Below are 17,594 nucleotides of genomic sequence, written 5' to 3' on the forward strand. Positions count from 1 at the left end.
AGCATACTGGGGAGCAACAACTGGAAGTGGTTACATTCAGAGACACAGTCTGTATGCTAGCAATAAGGCCGAGAACAAGGAAAAGAAAGAGAAATATGGGAAAGATTACTTGTTAACTAAATGGAACTTCCATATAGACCTTCAAATACCAGATGCCGGGAACAAATGACAAGGAATACTTCTCAGCTTCAGGCTTCCCAGAATGGTAGACTAAACCACAGATCTCCAATATTTCCATATCTGGGACAGAAATTTAATCCACAGGCAGCTGCGTGCCATCCACTGAGCATGCAGCAGCTAGTCACGTGACATCAAAGTCATGTGATGGAAATAAGAGCCAGAATGTCTGAATCTGCCCGTGCTGAAAAGGAATTCTACCATCATTGACTGACCTCACTCTCTACACATGAGCATTAGAGAAGCCTACCAAAAGTGGCAAAAAAGGCAGCTGTATATAAGCAGATCCATGGTTTGAACACCACTGGATTAGATGGCCCAGGGTCTAACACAGCAAGGCAATTCTTAAGTGGGCTTCATTGCTCAGGGAGCCAAGTAACCTCCCCTTTCTCTTGATCATATACTGCCCTATTTCCGCTGTTGCTTGAATAAAGACTCTACGTACATGCCATGCTGCAGATCTGAGGATTAGAACAATCAAAAGAAAGTCACACATTGTACTTCCAACAAAGAGCACAGTTTTTAAAATGTGTAGTTGGGCCAAAGACCAGTCCTGTTTTAGAAGAAGGCAGGCTCAATATGCTCTAAAAATAAATAAAAATGGCACACAGTACTGTTAAATTGAACATGACCAACTGTCACACGGTTTTGGCATTGAATGCCTGAATGACAGGAACAGCTGGAAGTCAGAAACAGCAGCTGTTGCAAGACAATTAGCAGCCTCTGCAACTTAAACCATCCCCGGGAATAACGAAGCTCAGAACCCCCAGCCCCTGGTCAGGAACAGAAACTGGTGAACATTCAGAAGGGACCAACTGGAAGAAATGCACTCTGTTGATGCATCCCAGTGGGAGGGTAAGTCACATGAAAGCCTTCTCTTCTGAATTAGGTCCTCAAACCCCAGACAGCACCATCTTCACCATTTTCACACAGACATCTGTCCTGAGACTTTGGAACAGAGAAACATTATGAACCACAGGAAAAAGGACCAACAACTTTTTACAAATCAAGGACACAAAGACAGATCATGTACTCAGATGCAAGTTTTCATCCTAGGAAAACTGGCACCAAGGAATCAAGGGAACGTTTTGGGACTTGCTAACCACGAAGGCAAAGAACCTTTCTTGTCTGGTGACCAACCGTGGCAAAGTCATGCACCAGAACCTAAGGCCAGGCCGGTCTATGCTTGGCCAGAACCATGTACCAGAACTTAACCCTTGAATTTGTACAATTTGTGCCTTCGAAAGCTAAAATGGAACAAGTACTGAAACTCCAGAGAAGTCAAATCATGACTGAGCAAAATGCAAGTTGTTTTAGTAAAGAAGCAGGAACAGGAACTGTTGCCAGCAACATTCACCAGCTCGTCACCAAGCTTGAGAATCCAAGACAAACATTCTAACCCCGTTCCAAGCAACAGAATTAAGATGACCAATTCTTGTCTTTATCATATTCTCAAAGAGCAAATTATAACAGGTCCAGGCTTCTCAGCACCATCGCTCTATGGGTTTTGCTGGACTTAAACCGAGGAGGGGGCTGGAGCAACTTGGGATGGCAATTTCAAGCTCACAGAATGAGGAATAATTTTTAAGATGTTACAGCAAAAATATGATTAAACAAAAAAGAACCACGTGGAATGTTTCAGACTGTGCTAAACACTAAGCCATGAGCTGTAATGTTTCAGCTTCTGAACTTCTGTAATAAAGTCCCAAACTTTTTTTGAAAGGGCAAATGATCTAACACTACTTAGGCTTAAACATATAAGAATCCTGAGCACGTGTCAATTCAGCTCAGCTCTGGAATATTCCATGCTTATCAAGGGAGATGGTCCAGGTGAAGGAGACTTTTTTACTCCCAAGAGCCACCACATGAAGACAGAAGCAGCCACTCTCGGTCCCAAGGGCTTAGCAGCCTTCTGCTTGTGCCACACCCAGCTCTGTAAGGCAAGTTTTCTCTTCTCTTCCAGAACGCACACAGGAATGTACGCAGCCAGTCCCTCTTTGCCACTCACCCCCTATAGACACACTCCAGGGGTAGGCAAGCACTTGGCCGTCCAAGGTTTGGTATCCCCTAGACTGCGTTTCTAGGGGTGCCGTTATGAGTCACTGCTTTTAGACTGGGCATGTTTGCTTGATGGTTGCAGAAGCGATGGGAGGAAACGCCCACTTCGAAGACCTCGTGGATGGCCTTGCGGAAGCAGTGGAAATTGTAGTCTATTAAACCTACGGGGAAGAAAAGGAACAACCACAGATTTCAGTGAAGAGAAGAAGAGCACAATTCTTTTGAATCCTGACTCAGCTCTTGATTTACTAGGCAATTCCCTATAATTATATCTGGATGATCAAAGGGACAGAAAGTAATTTTGGACAGCAGCAGTTACAAGCCCCAGAACTGAATGACTTGTCAGAGATTCCAAAGACAGCTAAGCTTCTTGTAACATGTACAGTTAACCTCATCAGGCTCAGGGATGCCTTGGAAATACCACACAGTAACAAAACAACCTCATTTTTCCTGCAGCTCAGGCTGACAATCTGAGGCAGCCACAAATAGTTTACAGCAGCAAAAGTCAAACCTTAACAGGACAGCCAAAGGATGAAAAGGAATACATTAAATTCCACCACATGCTGCAATTCAACATTCCTGTGAAATTCTCAAGATACAACTGGGCTTACATTTGAAATGGGGCTGCTTTAATAAAGCCAACGCAGATAGGATCTGTAGAGCAGCAAGGGCCTGTTTTGTATGTAGGCAAGCTAACCAGAATGGTTTGGAAGTGCTGAGACAGGACTGTGAATTCTTTGCCACGTTTAGATCATGAGAGTCCTTAAAAACTTCCAAAACACACTGAGCCAAGCCAAGAGTGAATCAGAAGGCATTTTGGAGTGTTCACACCACTGCTCATCATCAGCTTTCTTGAAATGTTATACTTCTGATGAAGAATGAAAAGGTACTTGAAATGTGCTGGGTATAACATTTTCTGGAGCACCTTGATAAAGAATTTCTTCTTAAGAACTGCCTTACTTTGACTTGCTGCAGTTCATTCATCTGCCCTGTTTTTTTTTCTTCTTCTCACTCTGAAAACTGTGTTGTAGAAATATGAGCCTGCTCAGGCTTATACTATGACTCAGAAACACTGGTTTCCAGTACAATTAACAGAGACACTGGTTAAAAAATGAAGAGTATAGTTCGATCCATTCTTCATAAAGAGATGGAGGAAGCAGTGACCTGAGGAAACCCCACACACACACAACCTGCAAGTGCAACTGAACCAAGTAACACAGAAATCTCTTTCCTCACCTTTGCGTTCAAAGCTTTCTTCTCTGAGGATGCACACCAAGGCCAGAAACTTTGTTACTTCTTTCAAATACAGAACGGTCGTGTTATTTAGTTTGATAATTGCCATAGACTCCTTGTCGTAAGCACTTCCACTCCCGTCCTCCTTTAGCCTAAAGCGGTTGGGGGGGGGGGAGAAGAAGCTATTCACATATGTTCAACTCTAGGATTTGGTCGCAACATTTTTTGTAGATTGATCAGTCTGACCACAATAAAGAGTGAAAGTCACTTCATGGGTCAAGGGATTGCCAGTTAACTGAGCAAAGTCTGAAGAAGCAATTCAATTCAAATTACTATAACAACGTATGAGTTACATTTTGATAGGAAAGATAATTTTATGACTATAAAGTCAAATGAAGACTTCTGGGGAATGCGAAAGCTTGCGCACTGTCGTGTGTCATTGGATTAGTCCTAATAAAAGTATTACGTGGATAGTGTCTTTGGCATCTACTTTTAGACAAACATGGCAGTAAACAGCAGGACCATAAAGGCCTTATCAAAGGAATATAAACAAAAGATTATGGACAAGCCACACTATCTAATGTGCAGAACAGAATCCCACCGCCACCCCAAGCCATAAAATATTTTAAACAGAAAAAAAAATTGCTGACTGCAAATTGTTACAACAGAAACACACACACGAAAAAGACATGAAATTACCATCATCCTTAAGGTGAACCTATTTTCCATCCAATTGCAAGACAACACCCCAAAGACGGTTTCAGGTGGGTAGCCTTGTTGGTCTGCAGTAGAAGAGCAAGATCCGAGTCCAGAAGCACCTTAAAGGCCAACAAGATTTCCAGGGTATAAGTTTTTGAGCGGCAAAGCTCCTGACAGATATCTGATGAAGGGAACTCTGACTCCCAAAAGCTTATACCTTAGAAATCTTGTTGGTTTTTAAGGTGCTACTGGAATCTTGATATTCCAGCACCCAACCCAGTCATCAGTTTTCAGTGACTAAAATATGCACTGCCCACCTTGAGGATGCTCTGAAAAAGACAGCAATGCGAACAGGCAAGATGTAGTTTGCATTAAGCTCCTCTCTTGCCATCAAGGCTGGTCAGTGACTTCCCCACAGGTGAAGCCTGAGTGGTTCTGCTGCAGCCAAGTTTTCTGTGGTTCTCACTCATTTATGAGCTATCTGAACCCAGTCCCTTATGCTACAGTAAGAGAAGCTGAGTTTTCATTACAACAGCTCACCTAGGAAATCCAACTTGTCAGCATCTGGACCAGAGGCCCAGGATTCATTAAACCAAGCAAAAAAGTTCACATCACCTGTTATCCCAACCCCTGAAGTGATGATGGAGCTACAATTTCTGGCAGTGCAGGAGAGCAAAGACTCTTCCATAAGTGTTTCTGGACTACCCTTAAGTGGTTTTGAAAATGTGGTGTCGTCACTTACCCATATATACAAGAGACATCAATGACCACATCAATCATGTCGCAGCAGAGCTCATACGACTGCATGTCAACGGGGGAACTGTCAGTTGCTATATAAATCTTGCTGACGACATCAAAGAGGAAAGCTTTCTCAATCCCTGAATTCTTCAAAGAAAGGACACCCAGATTCAGTACTGTGAACATTCAGATCTCAAACATAAAACAGCTTGACAGTAACATTCAAAGTAGCAAAGATGATAGAAATGGGGTTATAGTTTCACTCACTGAAAGAACAAGGTAGGTGCAGAGAGTGTCTTTCCGCCACTGCCCTAAAGAGGGCAGATTCACATCCTCCTTGCACTGGGCATGTATAGATGAGATGAGAGCCCAGGAAAAAACATGAATGGGGAGGGTCCTCCCCCCCCCAACTATTTTTCAATGTTTTTCCAATGGAAAAATTAGACATTTGAATAATATGCAGAAGATTCCTATTAAATATTTTCTCTTTTTGAATTAGTGGGTTATATTTATATATTTAGCATATATTTATAGTCTTGGATCCCCAAGAGCATTTCTATGACTTTGTCACCTCCACGCTCCCACTACAGGCCAAAATGCCCGCAGATATGCTGCTCTTGGAGGGCATTTTGAACTGCACTGGGGGGACGGGGAGGACAAGGTCTCTGAAGGCAGAAATACTTCGGCCACGGAAACATTGCCATAGATCCAAGCCATTGTTTATATGTGATTAATTCTGTCCACAATAAGCTGTAATATGTATGGTAATACTATTCACTGTTTTCAACATTATAAAGTTTAACCTGATATCCAAACAAGCTGCTTAGCTGTATTATGACTGTATGAGACTGTTTATGTCCAAGTAATGCAATCTTTTCCTTACTTCACCAGACTTATACTTTTTATTTTCAACATTATATTTCTCTCTCTCTCAAATTGTAAAAGTTAAAGTATATGCTAAAGTAGCATGGAGTGTGGCAATTTAAAGCTCTTTCCTTTTCTCTATTACTCGATGCTTTTGCAATTCTGCTTGAAGAAAACAATGGTATTTATAGTTTTAAATTTAATTATAATGCCCTAAAGTACAATTTTATACACTAACTATAAGTGATACATTTTGTGTTACAGTTGTACAACATATTTAGGCTTGGTAAGTATTGCATATATTTCAATTTCCCCCCACTTTTCCATTCTTTCCATATCTGGTTTCCCCACACACACACACGTTTTCCTTTCTCCTGGCAATTGCTTTTATGGATTATTGCTTAGTTCACTTGTCCAATCACACACTTGGACTGCCATATCTCATATTAACATATGAAACTGCCTTACACCAAATTACAACTTCTGCCCATCTCAATACAATATGGATTATTCTGGTGGGCAGAAATACCAGGGTCTCAGACAGAGAATGTTCTCTCTCCAATCAAGCTAACTGTGATCTCTGAACCGAAGATACCAGGGACCTTCTGTATCCAAAATATGTACTCTACCACTGGGCAACAGCCTGCACCCTACCGGGATGTTGTGAGGTTAAAGGGAGTGGGGCACAGAGCATGTCACCCAAAGAATCCTGAAGGAAGGGTGGGACAAAAAATCTCCATTTGAAGTAGCAATGGTGTCTGACCTCTTGTGAGAAGGACTCTCATAAGAGTTCAGGAAATGGTAGCTGCCACTTGCCACTCTATTTTTAAAGAGTCCTGAAGTGAGGAGATAAAGAGAACTATTTCCTCCGCATCTGGCTGTTACATTTTTCAGACTTTGTAGCTAGTCAAAAATAAGTGTAAAACCCTCTGAAGCAGACACTTGAGATTCTAACCAAAAATATATCAGCTATTTAGTTTTCGTCATCAGGATGTTGACTGATTAATCATATGTCATCGATGGCAATTGTTGCCATCTTCACTGAATGCTTGTGTTCCTATTTGCAGTACAATTTCAGTTTTATAGCAACATTTAATAAACCACTGCTTACCGATATAAAGATATTTAGCAGGTTTTCCAGAGTTGGCAACTGGGGTATAAGCTTCTGCACCACCTTACTGAAGGCTTCAAATATTGAATGGTCGTAGATGCTAGTCAAATAGAAGCTACAAAAGAGAATACTGCAATTAACTGTTCAAATAGTTCCAACTTGTACTTGCTGCTTTGGTCAAAACCGAAAGCAGAGCTGCAGGAATTACTAAAGAAAAAAGGATGCACTGACCAATTAGAAACTTTAGTGAAGTATTTAAAGCGAAAAATCCACACAGTTACTCTAAAACTGTGAAAATGGTTCCAGAGTCCATGAGAAGGATTAAAGCGGTCACTTCCTTATTGTCGTGGCTAAGGAAACAAGATGGGATCTGGGAGCTCCTCCATTCAAATTTCACCTCTGCCACTGACACACTGACTGGCCTTAGGCAAGTCCTGTCTCAGCCTCCCTGCCTTCCCAGCTGTGATATGGAAATAACTCATATTTTTAATCTTATTCTTCTATATGTGTGTTACCATGTGACCCACACTTCTTTAGTGTATGCAGTATTAAACAATTAAAACAAATAAAACTTCTGATCTGTTCTTGAACACCGAAAGAAATATTACAATGGGTCAAGGGCTGAATAGACCAAACAATGTTTTCTAATAAACTGGGATGAAGATTGGGGTTGGTCACTCTCCGGGAGGACCTCGGGGACTTTTGTTATACTGGAGGGCTGCAAAGGCCACTAGCAAGTCAATCTGAACCTAGAACTGTAGGCAGCAGTGTGGGAAGCCAGCGCTGTTTCCCCACTTGAACCCAGCCTGTGGCACTGCAGAGGGAGTTGTCCAGCACCCCTTCTCAGTGTGCTTACTGGAGCTCAGCTGAACAAGCCTCCCAACCATCTCCAAAGGGGCTACTTGGCTCTGGCCAAAAGCAGTGCAAATAAAATGCTATTCTACTAATTACCAGCAGCTTTAAACATTTGGTAATTGTATTGACACAGGCAATTAATCAACTATAATCTATATAAAAGTATATTAGAACAGAAGAGACAGCTGATCAATCCAATGAGTACCATGTTATGTTTAGTATATTCAATTCAGTCAAAAGTCTATCTAGCACATTACTTTTTAGCCAATATAGGAAAGGTTAGGTTAAAATTCACAAGAACAAGAGACCCAGTGTTTACAAATAGAAGGAAAAACACAACATTTTTTTTAAGAAACATGAAAATCCATAAAGACTCCAAAGCCAGTCATCAGGCTTATTTTTCAGCGCTACCGAGATATATTTAGCAACAGTTAGAGTAGTTTTCATTTCCAGACAGAGGATTAAGCATACGGTCATCATCCAGACAGCTGGGAAATATTGAAAGAAAAGGGATCAAAGAAGCTCTTAAACTGACAGAGTTTGCATGAAAACAGAGCTTGTACCATGGGCTCAGGCACCTGAGACCCACGCTTGTCTGTGTGGAAAACCAAACATATAAACCTGTGATTAGCAGTGCATTAAAACAGGCCAAAAAGATGAAGATTCGAAGGGGTATGAGGGAATATAAATACTTATTAACAACAAAAAGTACTAAACATATAAAACTCAAATACAACCAGGAACAGATTTATTGGGCATTTGATATGCTATCCTTCCAATCAATTAATTCAAGCTGTTTTCTAACCAAGTTAGACACTCTGTTAGGCTCTAGCTCAATCAACCTTGGGACTGAGAAGCCTAATTAGACAACCTTAGAGTCCACAAGCTGGCTCCAAGCATCACTGAAGCAGTCACCAAATCAAGAGAGGAGTGAGAGTGGGAAAGGTGCAAAAATAATAGAAATTTTACTAAGCAAATATCACTAGCTGATTAATACCAGCTTCTAGGCACAGAACTGATGCAGATGAACAGTTTTACACAGCGGCCAATCAGCTGTCCAGAAGGGCCAACAAACAGGGCATTGAAGCCAAGGTCTCCATCTGATATTGCCTCCTGGCACTGGTGTTGAGATTCAACACTTCTGGATGTGGAGGTTCCCTTCAGTCATCATGTCTAGCAGCCATTCACTGACTACCACCATAGTTTTATTAATTTATAGATTGAATGACACTCTTGTTAGAATGGTTCACGAAAGGCGCTTTTATAAAGCGAAAGGGCCTGTGGACTATGCCACTAGGTATAGGATTTATTATTTGTTCACTGTATGTATTACCCTGCAGTCGCTGCATTATTTTCTACTGACGTAATACAATTTTCTGCTTTTTAATCCACATTCTGTATCATGCCTCATAGTCTATGCTTGTTCAGATTTCTGTAATCCTGTTCCTAGTACATTGCTTATTAGATGTCTCAAAATATTGACTGCATCGACTTACGCTGTGTAATCCACTAAGTCTCAGTGAGAAAGGCAAACTACAAATACAATTAACAAAGGGCTGTGTAACCGTGGTCTTGGAATTTTCTTTCCTGACGTTTCGCCAGCAACTGTGGCAGGCATCTTCAGAGTAGTAACACTGAAGGACAGTGTCTCTCAGTGTCAAGGGTGTAGGAAGAGTAATATATAGTCAGAAAGGGGTTGGGTTTGAGCTGAGTATTGTCCTGCAAAAGTATTGTCCTGTAAGTATCAAGATAATGTGCTAATGAGGGTATGGTATGTTAATATGGAACCATTGTATCCTGAAGTGATCTGTTAATTTGTGTAATCCAAAACTAATCTGTATGGCTATTGTTGAATGTTGTCTTTGTCTGGAGGTTTTTCAGGGCAGGAAGCCAAGCCTTATTCATTCTTAAACTCTCCTCTTTTCTGTTAAAGTTGTGCTGATGTTTATGAATTTCAATGGCTTCTCTGTGCAATCTGACAAAATAGTTGGTAGAATTGTCCAGTCTTTCAGTGTCTTGGAATAAGACCCTGTGTCCTGTTTGTGTCAGTCCATGTTCAGCCACTGCTGATTTCTCAGGTTGGCCAAGTCTGCAGTATCTTTCATGTTCTTTTATCCTTGTTTGTATGCTGCGTTTTGTGGTCCCGATGTAAACTTCTCCACAGCTGCAAGGTATACGATATACTCCTGCAGAGGTGAGGGGGTCTCTTTTGTCTTTTGCTGATCGTAGCATTTGTTGTATTTTCTTGGTGGGTTTAAACACTGTTTGTAGGTTATGTTTTTTCAAAAGTTTCTCCATCCTATCAGTGACTCCTTTAATAAATGGCAAGAATACCTTTCCTATGGGAGACTGTTTTTCTTGAGTTTTCTGATTTTTGTTTGGTTCAATGGCCCTTCTGATTTCATTCTTGGAGTAGCCGTTTGCTAGCAGAGCGTGATTTAGATGGTTAGTTTCTTCCTTGAGAAACTGTGGTTCACAGATCCGTCTTGCACGGTCCATTAATGTTTTGATTATTCCTCTTTTCTGTCGGGGGTGGTGGTTGGAGTTTTTGTGTAAGTAGCGATCTGTGTGAGTTGGTTTCCGGTAGACCTTGTGACCTAACTGAAGGTTTGATTTACGGATGACAAGGGTATCAAGAAATGGGAGTTTACCCTCAATTTCCTTATTAAAGGAGTCACTGATAGGATGGAGAAACTTTTGAAAAAACATAACCTACAAACAGTGTTTAAACCCACCAAGAAAATACAACAAATGCTACGATCAGCAAAAGACAAAAGAGACCCCCTCACCTCTGCAGGAGTATATCGTATACCTTGCAGCTGTGGAGAAGTTTACATCGGGACCACAAAACGCAGCATACAAACAAGGATAAAAGAACATGAAAGATACTGCAGACTTGGCCAACCTGAGAAATCAGCAGTGGCTGAACATGGACTGACACAAACAGGACACAGGGTCTTATTCCAAGACACTGAAAGACTGGACAATTCTACCAACTATTTTGTCAGATTGCACAGAGAAGCCATTGAAATTCATAAACATCAGCACAACTTTAACAGAAAAGAGGAGAGTTTAAGAATGAATAAGGCTTGGCTTCCTGCCCTGAAAAACCTCCAGACAAAGACAACATTCAACAATAGCCATACAGATTAGTTTTGGATTACACAAATTAACAGATCACTTCAGGATACAATGGTTCCATATTAACATACCATACCCTCATTAGCACATTATCTTGATACTTACAGGACAATACTTTTGCAGGACAATACTCAGCTCAAACCCAACCCCTTTCTGACTATATATTACTCTTCCTACACCCTTGACACTGAGAGACACTGTCCTTCAGTGTTACTACTCTGAAGATGCCTGCCACAGTTGCTGGCGAAACGTCAGGAAAGAAAATTCCAAGACCACGGTTACACAGCCCGGATAACCTACAAGAACCAATGAACTCTGACCGTGAAAGCCTTCGACAATATTTACAATTAACAAACCTTAGAAAACGTAGCTTCCTCAGCTTCTGGTCTCAAACCAAGCAGAAGCAGCAAGTCAGAAAGAAGCCACATGCAATGTATTGCAATAAACAAAATAGCACCACTTACCTAAGATGAAGCTTTTCTAACCCAGCATCACCAAGGTCATCATTAGCTCTCTGGTGAATATCTCTTTGCGTTTCTATTTTATGGTCGTCTGACAAGCCATCTACTTTATGAATAAAAACCTCAAAGTTCATGTCTGGATTGATTTTGTAGGCTTTTGAGACAGTAATGTGGAGCCTAGTTAAAGCTTCCATATAGTCATCCTGTTAACAAGATTTAATATGAAACTTACTGCCTTTGCATGACTAAAAATGCATATACCATTATGCGGAAAATATCATTATGACCTATAATTAGCATGACAGGAATAAACAGCAGAGATCATACAAATAAAGGAACCCCATAAACAATTTAGAGCCAAATATTTTTCTCCCAGACCTCACTTAAATGCCTATTAAAAGTTACACAAAGGCTAGGTTCAGACATCTCACAAAAAGTGACATATTGTTAAGTATGGTTAGTGTGATAGTACAAACATGGGGTTCCCTACAAATTATGGTTACAGTCCATCAAATTAGGATCTAAAACCTTGGTTATGAGTTGGTTTAGTTTTAGTTATGGTTACACATAATGTACAATACCCTGGTCTTGCTGTCCCTACCAAATGAATTTCTATGGGATTTGATATGGCAGCTCCAACAAATCCAACATTTTTCCAATCACTAGCTGTACTATAATATTTAAAGTAGCTGTAATCCACATTGAGCATAAGGGTAATGGTTTGCTTTTCTAAAAAAAAGATGCCTACAAATATTTGTGCTCAACTTTAACATCTGTAGATTGCCATGAAAAAGCCCAGTATAAAGACTGCTGAATTAGTGCTACCCACAGCCCACCCTAATCTTTGCAAAACCCAACAGATTCTTGATATAAACTCTGTCGTTCATAATGACCTGAGCGTCGATAACATAGATAAGGGCTCCAGTTCCTCTGAAGATCATCTCATAATCAAATGTCGGGTCAAAAAAATCCATTTGCCCAGGAAAATCCCATATTTGGAAGTTCACAAAGGAGCTGTTCGAAATGTCATCTTTATAGATCTTGTTAGTACTCTCCAAAAACAAGGTTTCATTAGGAGACATTTTGTGAAATACCACCTGTGGGCAAAATAGAGCACAGCAAACACAATTAGCTTGCTATCCAGGGGCAGGTTGGCTATTTTGTTTCCTGAGCAAAGTCCAGCTGCCTTGGAGGCTCACCTGTCCCAGAGAGCCCTCCCCCCCTCAGGAGGGCAGGCAAGGAACTGAATGGGCACAAAGGCCAACTGGAGCCAGCTTTGCCCTGCTGACCTGAGCATAACGCAGCCAGCAAAGAGGACAGCACCAGACTTCCCCTTACTGCCCCAGCTTCAGCTTGGCTGGGGGTGGAAGACCAAAGGCAGGGTAATGCCCGCCGTCACCCCATGTCTAAGGCAAGAAAGGAAACAGTGGCGTTTGGCTTTGCCCTGCTGGCATGAGCATGGGGGTAAGAAGAAACAAGGTGGCGCCTGACTCTATCCTGTGCACACTGGGGGGGACTACAGCTGACGATGGTGCGCCAACCAGCCAAGCGCTTCCACGCTTCAGCTCACCAGACCGATAAAGAGGAAGAAGGGCCCGCTGCCACTCTGGGCTCTGGGCACAGGGCAGCCCTCCCCCTCCCCGGCTCTTGGCCTACCTTCTGGATGGACGACTTCCCACTGCGCCGCAGCCCCATGAGCAAGATGCGAGGCTGCTTGGAAGCGTCCCCGCCCGGGCCCAGCCCGCAGCCGCCGCCCCCGCCGGGCCCGCCGGCGCCGCCCAGCTCGGCCGCCTCGTCGTCATCCTCGTCGTCGTCGTCCTCGGCGCCGTAGCCGAAATCCTTGGGGAACGAGTCCGCCGCGCCGAAGCTGCCGCCGGGCAAGACCGGCTCCTCAGCCCCGCTCGCCGCCCCGAACTGCAGCGCCGCCATGCCCAGCCCAGCCCGACCCAGCCCCGGCGCCCACCTGCCTAGACCGCGCGCGCTGATTGGGCCGGCGTCTCGTGACCGGAAGAGGAAGAACAGCCTCGCGGAAGAGGCTGGCGGCGCCCTAGCAACGGAGCCTGCCGTCGTCAAGGAGCCCTTAGCCCCCCGGAGTGGGTCCGCTTTTTCTCTCTGCCACCCCCACCCCCGTTTTTTGTAATGAGCCCGAGGAACAATCGAAAGTTTGTGTGTTGATAACCATTAGTAAAAATGGACACTAGTTATGATGCATCCCTATTCTCTCCAATGTCAGGGGAGCATGCCTATTATATTAGGTGCTGTGGAAAACAGGCAGGATGGTGCTGCAGTTGTCTTGCTTGTGGGCTTCCTAGAGGCCCCTGGTTGGCTACTGTGTGAACAGACTGCTGGACTCGATGGACCTTTGTCTGATCCAGCAGGGCCTTTCTTATGTTGGTCCTGAAGGAAACTGAGTTACTCCAGAAGTTAGATTTTTTAAAAATTGTTCTGCGGACCAACGCTTGCTACTGACCATGGTTGCCAATTGTCTTCCTTCTTGACCGTCCCCACCCCCCTCCGTGCACGCACTGTATGAAGTGCTTACTTTTGCTTCACTCCCCCGACAGCCTTTTACTGCCTGCTGGAAGCTGCGGGACACCATTGTTTCATTGGCAAATTTCAGAGGGCTGGCCAGGCCCTGCTGTAGCTAAGGAGAGGTGCTTGTGAGAGTTGGTTTCGGCAGCATCCCACATGCAGCGCTCATTGCTGTTTTCAAATGTGCTTCCTTGGAGAAAGAGTTGAAATAGATCTTGGTGTTACAAATGTGAGGCTTGACTATTGGAAGTGCCTATGGTTTGTTCTTCTGTATGAAGAACCATGGCATAAAGGGCATGCCCCCAAAACAATAGTGTCAATATCTCGACACCGTTTTCTGCACCCTTTTCTACCACCCAGCTAGCGCAGCTTTCCTTTCATGCTTGAAGAACTGTTAGTACTATTATTTTGTTGTCTAGTCCAAAACTCACTGGCAGAACACCTGCTTTTCATGCAGACAATCCTAGGTTCAGTCCAAGACACCTCCAATGAAATTAACTCTGGCACTTTTGCTTGGAAAGACCTACCTGTGGCTAATATCAGCTGATCTAGGTCAAGTTTGTTTCTCTCACCCTCACCCCCATCCCCCACACCCGCCACCCCCCCTCACACCCTCACACACACCCCTGCATTGTGCTTAGAGTTAGTAAACACTGAAGTAGGAACTCCAACAATTTGCTCAATTTTTTTGGATTGGTAGTGCTGTAAATTGCAGCTTGAACACCAGTGTCCATGTGCTTTTAGTAGTTGGTTGTGCCTTTTAAAATCTGTGCAGTTTAGATCTCTGGTTATAGTTTGCTTTTAAACATCCAAGCTTCCTGAACATGTCTGTCCCTTGCATATCAGTTTACTCATATATCTTCTTTTGGACCCTAACACTGAAATTCTAAACAGAGTTACACCCTTCTAAGTCCACTGATTATAATAGCCTTAAAAGGATGTCACTGTTTAGGATTGCACTACAAACTGGATTTTTTAAGCCCCTACCTTCCCCTGCCCCATCCAACTGCCTCTGCATAAGGAGGGAAATGAGCAAGCTCAGTCCTCACCAGGCTTTTCACAGAAGGCAGTTGATCAGGGACTCTTGCACAAATATAGAAATTCCTTCCTTGTCCTTGACACTCAGCCATGAACTTCAGTAACTAAAGGAACAAGCTGGGGAAGAAAGCAGGGAAATAAGTCAAAGGGAAAGTTCTGTACCCTGCTGGTTTCTGTAAGCTGTTATGAGTTCAAACAGACCAATTATCCTTACCCTCTTTTTTTCCTTTAAGGATGCTAAGCTATCCTCTCTATTTCATGGCTCCAATAGCATGCTTAGTACCTTTAGTTTACAAAGTAATTTTCTACTATCTGAGGGATGCCCCCAATATGCATCAGCCTCTACTCTGCTTTTCATGACCTGGGTTCATTACCCTACTGGTAGTAAACTTGATGGTTCTGTCTATCAGGAATGATTATTACTTCTCAACTTACTTACATTGTCAACTCTTCAAGTGTTATATTTACTACCATTAACAACTAAGGCAGCAATTTGCTATTTATGCAAAAAGTTAATATTCAGACGTATTATTGCATGCTAAAATCTCCCCCTCCCCATTACATGCAACCAGTGGCCCAAATGGAGATTTGCCAATGTACTGTTTGCTTCACATAGTAACTGCTCTTCAGAGGCTTTTGTTTGCTACACTTAAAGGCACAGACACTGTGAAAGGATTTCATTCCAGGGAGTTTATTGCCATATAGAAAAAGCTTCCTGGACACTAGGAAAGGTATCTCACCAAGAAGCACAGAATCAATGAGTTGGAAAGGATCTGCAGGGTCATCCTAAACTATGGGTCGCGACCCCATATGTGGGGGTCATGGGAAAAATAATTTTAAAATAAACTTCTTTATGATTTATTATCAGTAAATGTTTGATTTGTATACCTATGTTATATACCTATATTCCGGGGGTTACGTAGAAATTTCTTGGGCGAAAAGGGGTTGCGGGTAGAAAAAGTTTAAGCCCCCCTAATTTAGTCCAGCCCTCTGCACAATGCAGGAAATTCACAACTATCTCCCTCCACAACCCCAGTGACCCCTACTACATGCCCAGAAGATGGCCAAAAAAATCCTTCAGGAACCCTGGCCAATCTGGTCTAGAAGAAAATTGCTTCCTGACCCCAAAGTAGTGATCAGCACTATCCTAGGCATGTAAGAAGAAGAGTTGGTTTTTATATGCTGACTTTCTCTACCACTTAAGGGAGACTCAAACTGGCTTACAATCACCTTCCCCTCCCCACAACAGACACCCTGTGAGGTAGGTGGGGCTGAGAGCTCTAAGACAGGGGTGGGGAACCTCAGGCCCGGGGGCCGTATGCGGCCCCCGAGGACATTTTTTGTGGCCCTCGGGAGCTCCCTGCCGCGGGAACCCTGCCGTGGAGCTCGGGGGGGGGAGTGCACGGAGACTGGGGCCCGGTTGCTTGGTGCTCCGTGCGCCGCCGTGTGTGTGTGTGTGGGGGCGGGGGAGGTGGGGAGGCTGGGGCCCGGTCGCGCAGGCCGGCATGCGCGGGTGTGTGTGTGTGGGGGGGGGTGGAGGCTTTTCTCTCTTCCTCTTTTTCTGTCACTCTTTCTCCTTTCTCTCCCTCTCTTCCTCCCTCTTTTTCTGTCTCTTTCTTTGTCTCCCTCCGTCCTTTTTTTTCTTTCCCTCCGTCCTTTTCTTTCTTTCTCCCCCTCTCTCCATTTCTTTCTCCCTTTCCCTCTCTTTCTCCCTCCCTCCTCCTCTTTCTCTGTTTTCCTTCCTCCCTTGCCAACCAACTGTGGGCTGCGCCCCCCTGGCGCCTCGTTTTCTGGGGCCCACCACTGGCTGCCCTCCCACCTGGGAGGGGGGAGGGGGAGCGCCCTGCAGGCCTTCTCTGGGTGGCCTCCCCTGAGGTTGCCAACCTCCAGGTGGTGGCTGGAGACCTGGCAACCCTAGCCTCTCCTCCCCCATGGGAGATCTAAACCTGGTATGGCCCCCGAAAGATGTTATAAATGTGCGAATGGCCCTTGGCAGGAAAAAGGTTCCCCACCCCTGCTCTAAGAGAGCTGTGACTAGCCCAAGGTCACCCAGCTGGCTTCGTGTGTAGGAGTGGGGAAACAAATCCAGTTCACCAGATTAGCCTCCGCTGCTCATGTGGAGTGGGGAATCAAACCCGGTTCTCCAGATCAGACTCCACCATTCCAAACCACCGCTCTTAACCACTACAAACACTGACACAACCCTTCCTGTCCTCCCTCTCACAATCTGCCTAAGTTCACAGAATCAGCATCACTGACAGATGGCCATCTAACCTCTGCATAAAAACCTCCACAGGACAGCCCACCACTTCCTGAGGAAGCCTGTTCCACTGAGGAATCGCTGTCAGAAAGTTCTTCCTAATGCTTAGTTGAAAACTCTTGTGATTTAATTTCAACCCGTTGGTTCTGGTCCAACCTTCTAGGGCAACCGAAATGGTGGAGTCTGATCTGGAGAACCGGGTTTGATTCCCCACTCCTCCACATCAGTGATGGAGGCTAATCTGGTGAACTGGATTTGTTTCCCCACTCCTACACACGAAGCCAGCTGGGTGACCTTGGGCAAGTCACAGCTCTATTACAGCTCTCAGCCTCACCTACTCACAGGGTGTCTGTTGAGGGGAAGGGAAGGGAATTGTAAGCTGGTTTGATTCTGCCTTAAGTGGTAGAGAAAGTCGGCATATAAAAAC

At 43.9% G+C, this 17,594-nt stretch overlaps 1 protein-coding gene across 1 annotated transcript; it reads right to left on the reverse strand.

Moving 5' to 3' along the window:
* Positions 1 to 1,890: 1,890 nt before the first annotated feature.
* RRAGC (Ras related GTP binding C) lies at positions 1,891 to 13,309 on the reverse strand. The gene is made up of 7 exons (XM_056846288.1): positions 12,994 to 13,309; positions 12,231 to 12,434; positions 11,341 to 11,540; positions 6,881 to 6,995; positions 4,910 to 5,052; positions 3,472 to 3,620; positions 1,891 to 2,396 (listed from the first exon to the last, which is right to left on the reverse strand). Exons 1-7 carry the CDS (start codon positions 13,264 to 13,266, stop codon positions 2,245 to 2,247), a joined length of 1,236 nt encoding a protein of 411 aa, XP_056702266.1. The 5' UTR covers positions 13,267 to 13,309; the 3' UTR covers positions 1,891 to 2,244.
* Between the last annotated feature and the right edge of the window lie 4,285 nt (positions 13,310 to 17,594).

This window comes from Euleptes europaea, chromosome 3 (assembly GCF_029931775.1).
Source record: "Euleptes europaea isolate rEulEur1 chromosome 3, rEulEur1.hap1, whole genome shotgun sequence".
Taxonomy (NCBI): domain Eukaryota; kingdom Metazoa; phylum Chordata; class Lepidosauria; order Squamata; family Sphaerodactylidae; genus Euleptes; species Euleptes europaea.

What these genes read in the sequence shown, in the direction of transcription:
- RRAGC (XM_056846288.1), bottom strand. Translation starts at nt 13,266, where the DNA reads ATGGCGGCGCTGCAGTTCGGGGCGGCGAGCGGGGCTGAGGAGCCGGTC. An exon ending in TTAGAAAAGCTTCATCTTAG is followed by an intron (nt 6,996 to 11,340) that starts GTAAGTGGTGCT and finishes TCTCTTTTGTAG; the next exon opens with CTTCTATTTGACTAGCATCT. An exon ending in AGAAAGCTTTGAACGCAAAG is followed by an intron (nt 2,397 to 3,471) that starts GTGAGGAAAGAG and finishes TCTTCCCCGTAG; the next exon opens with GTTTAATAGACTACAATTTC.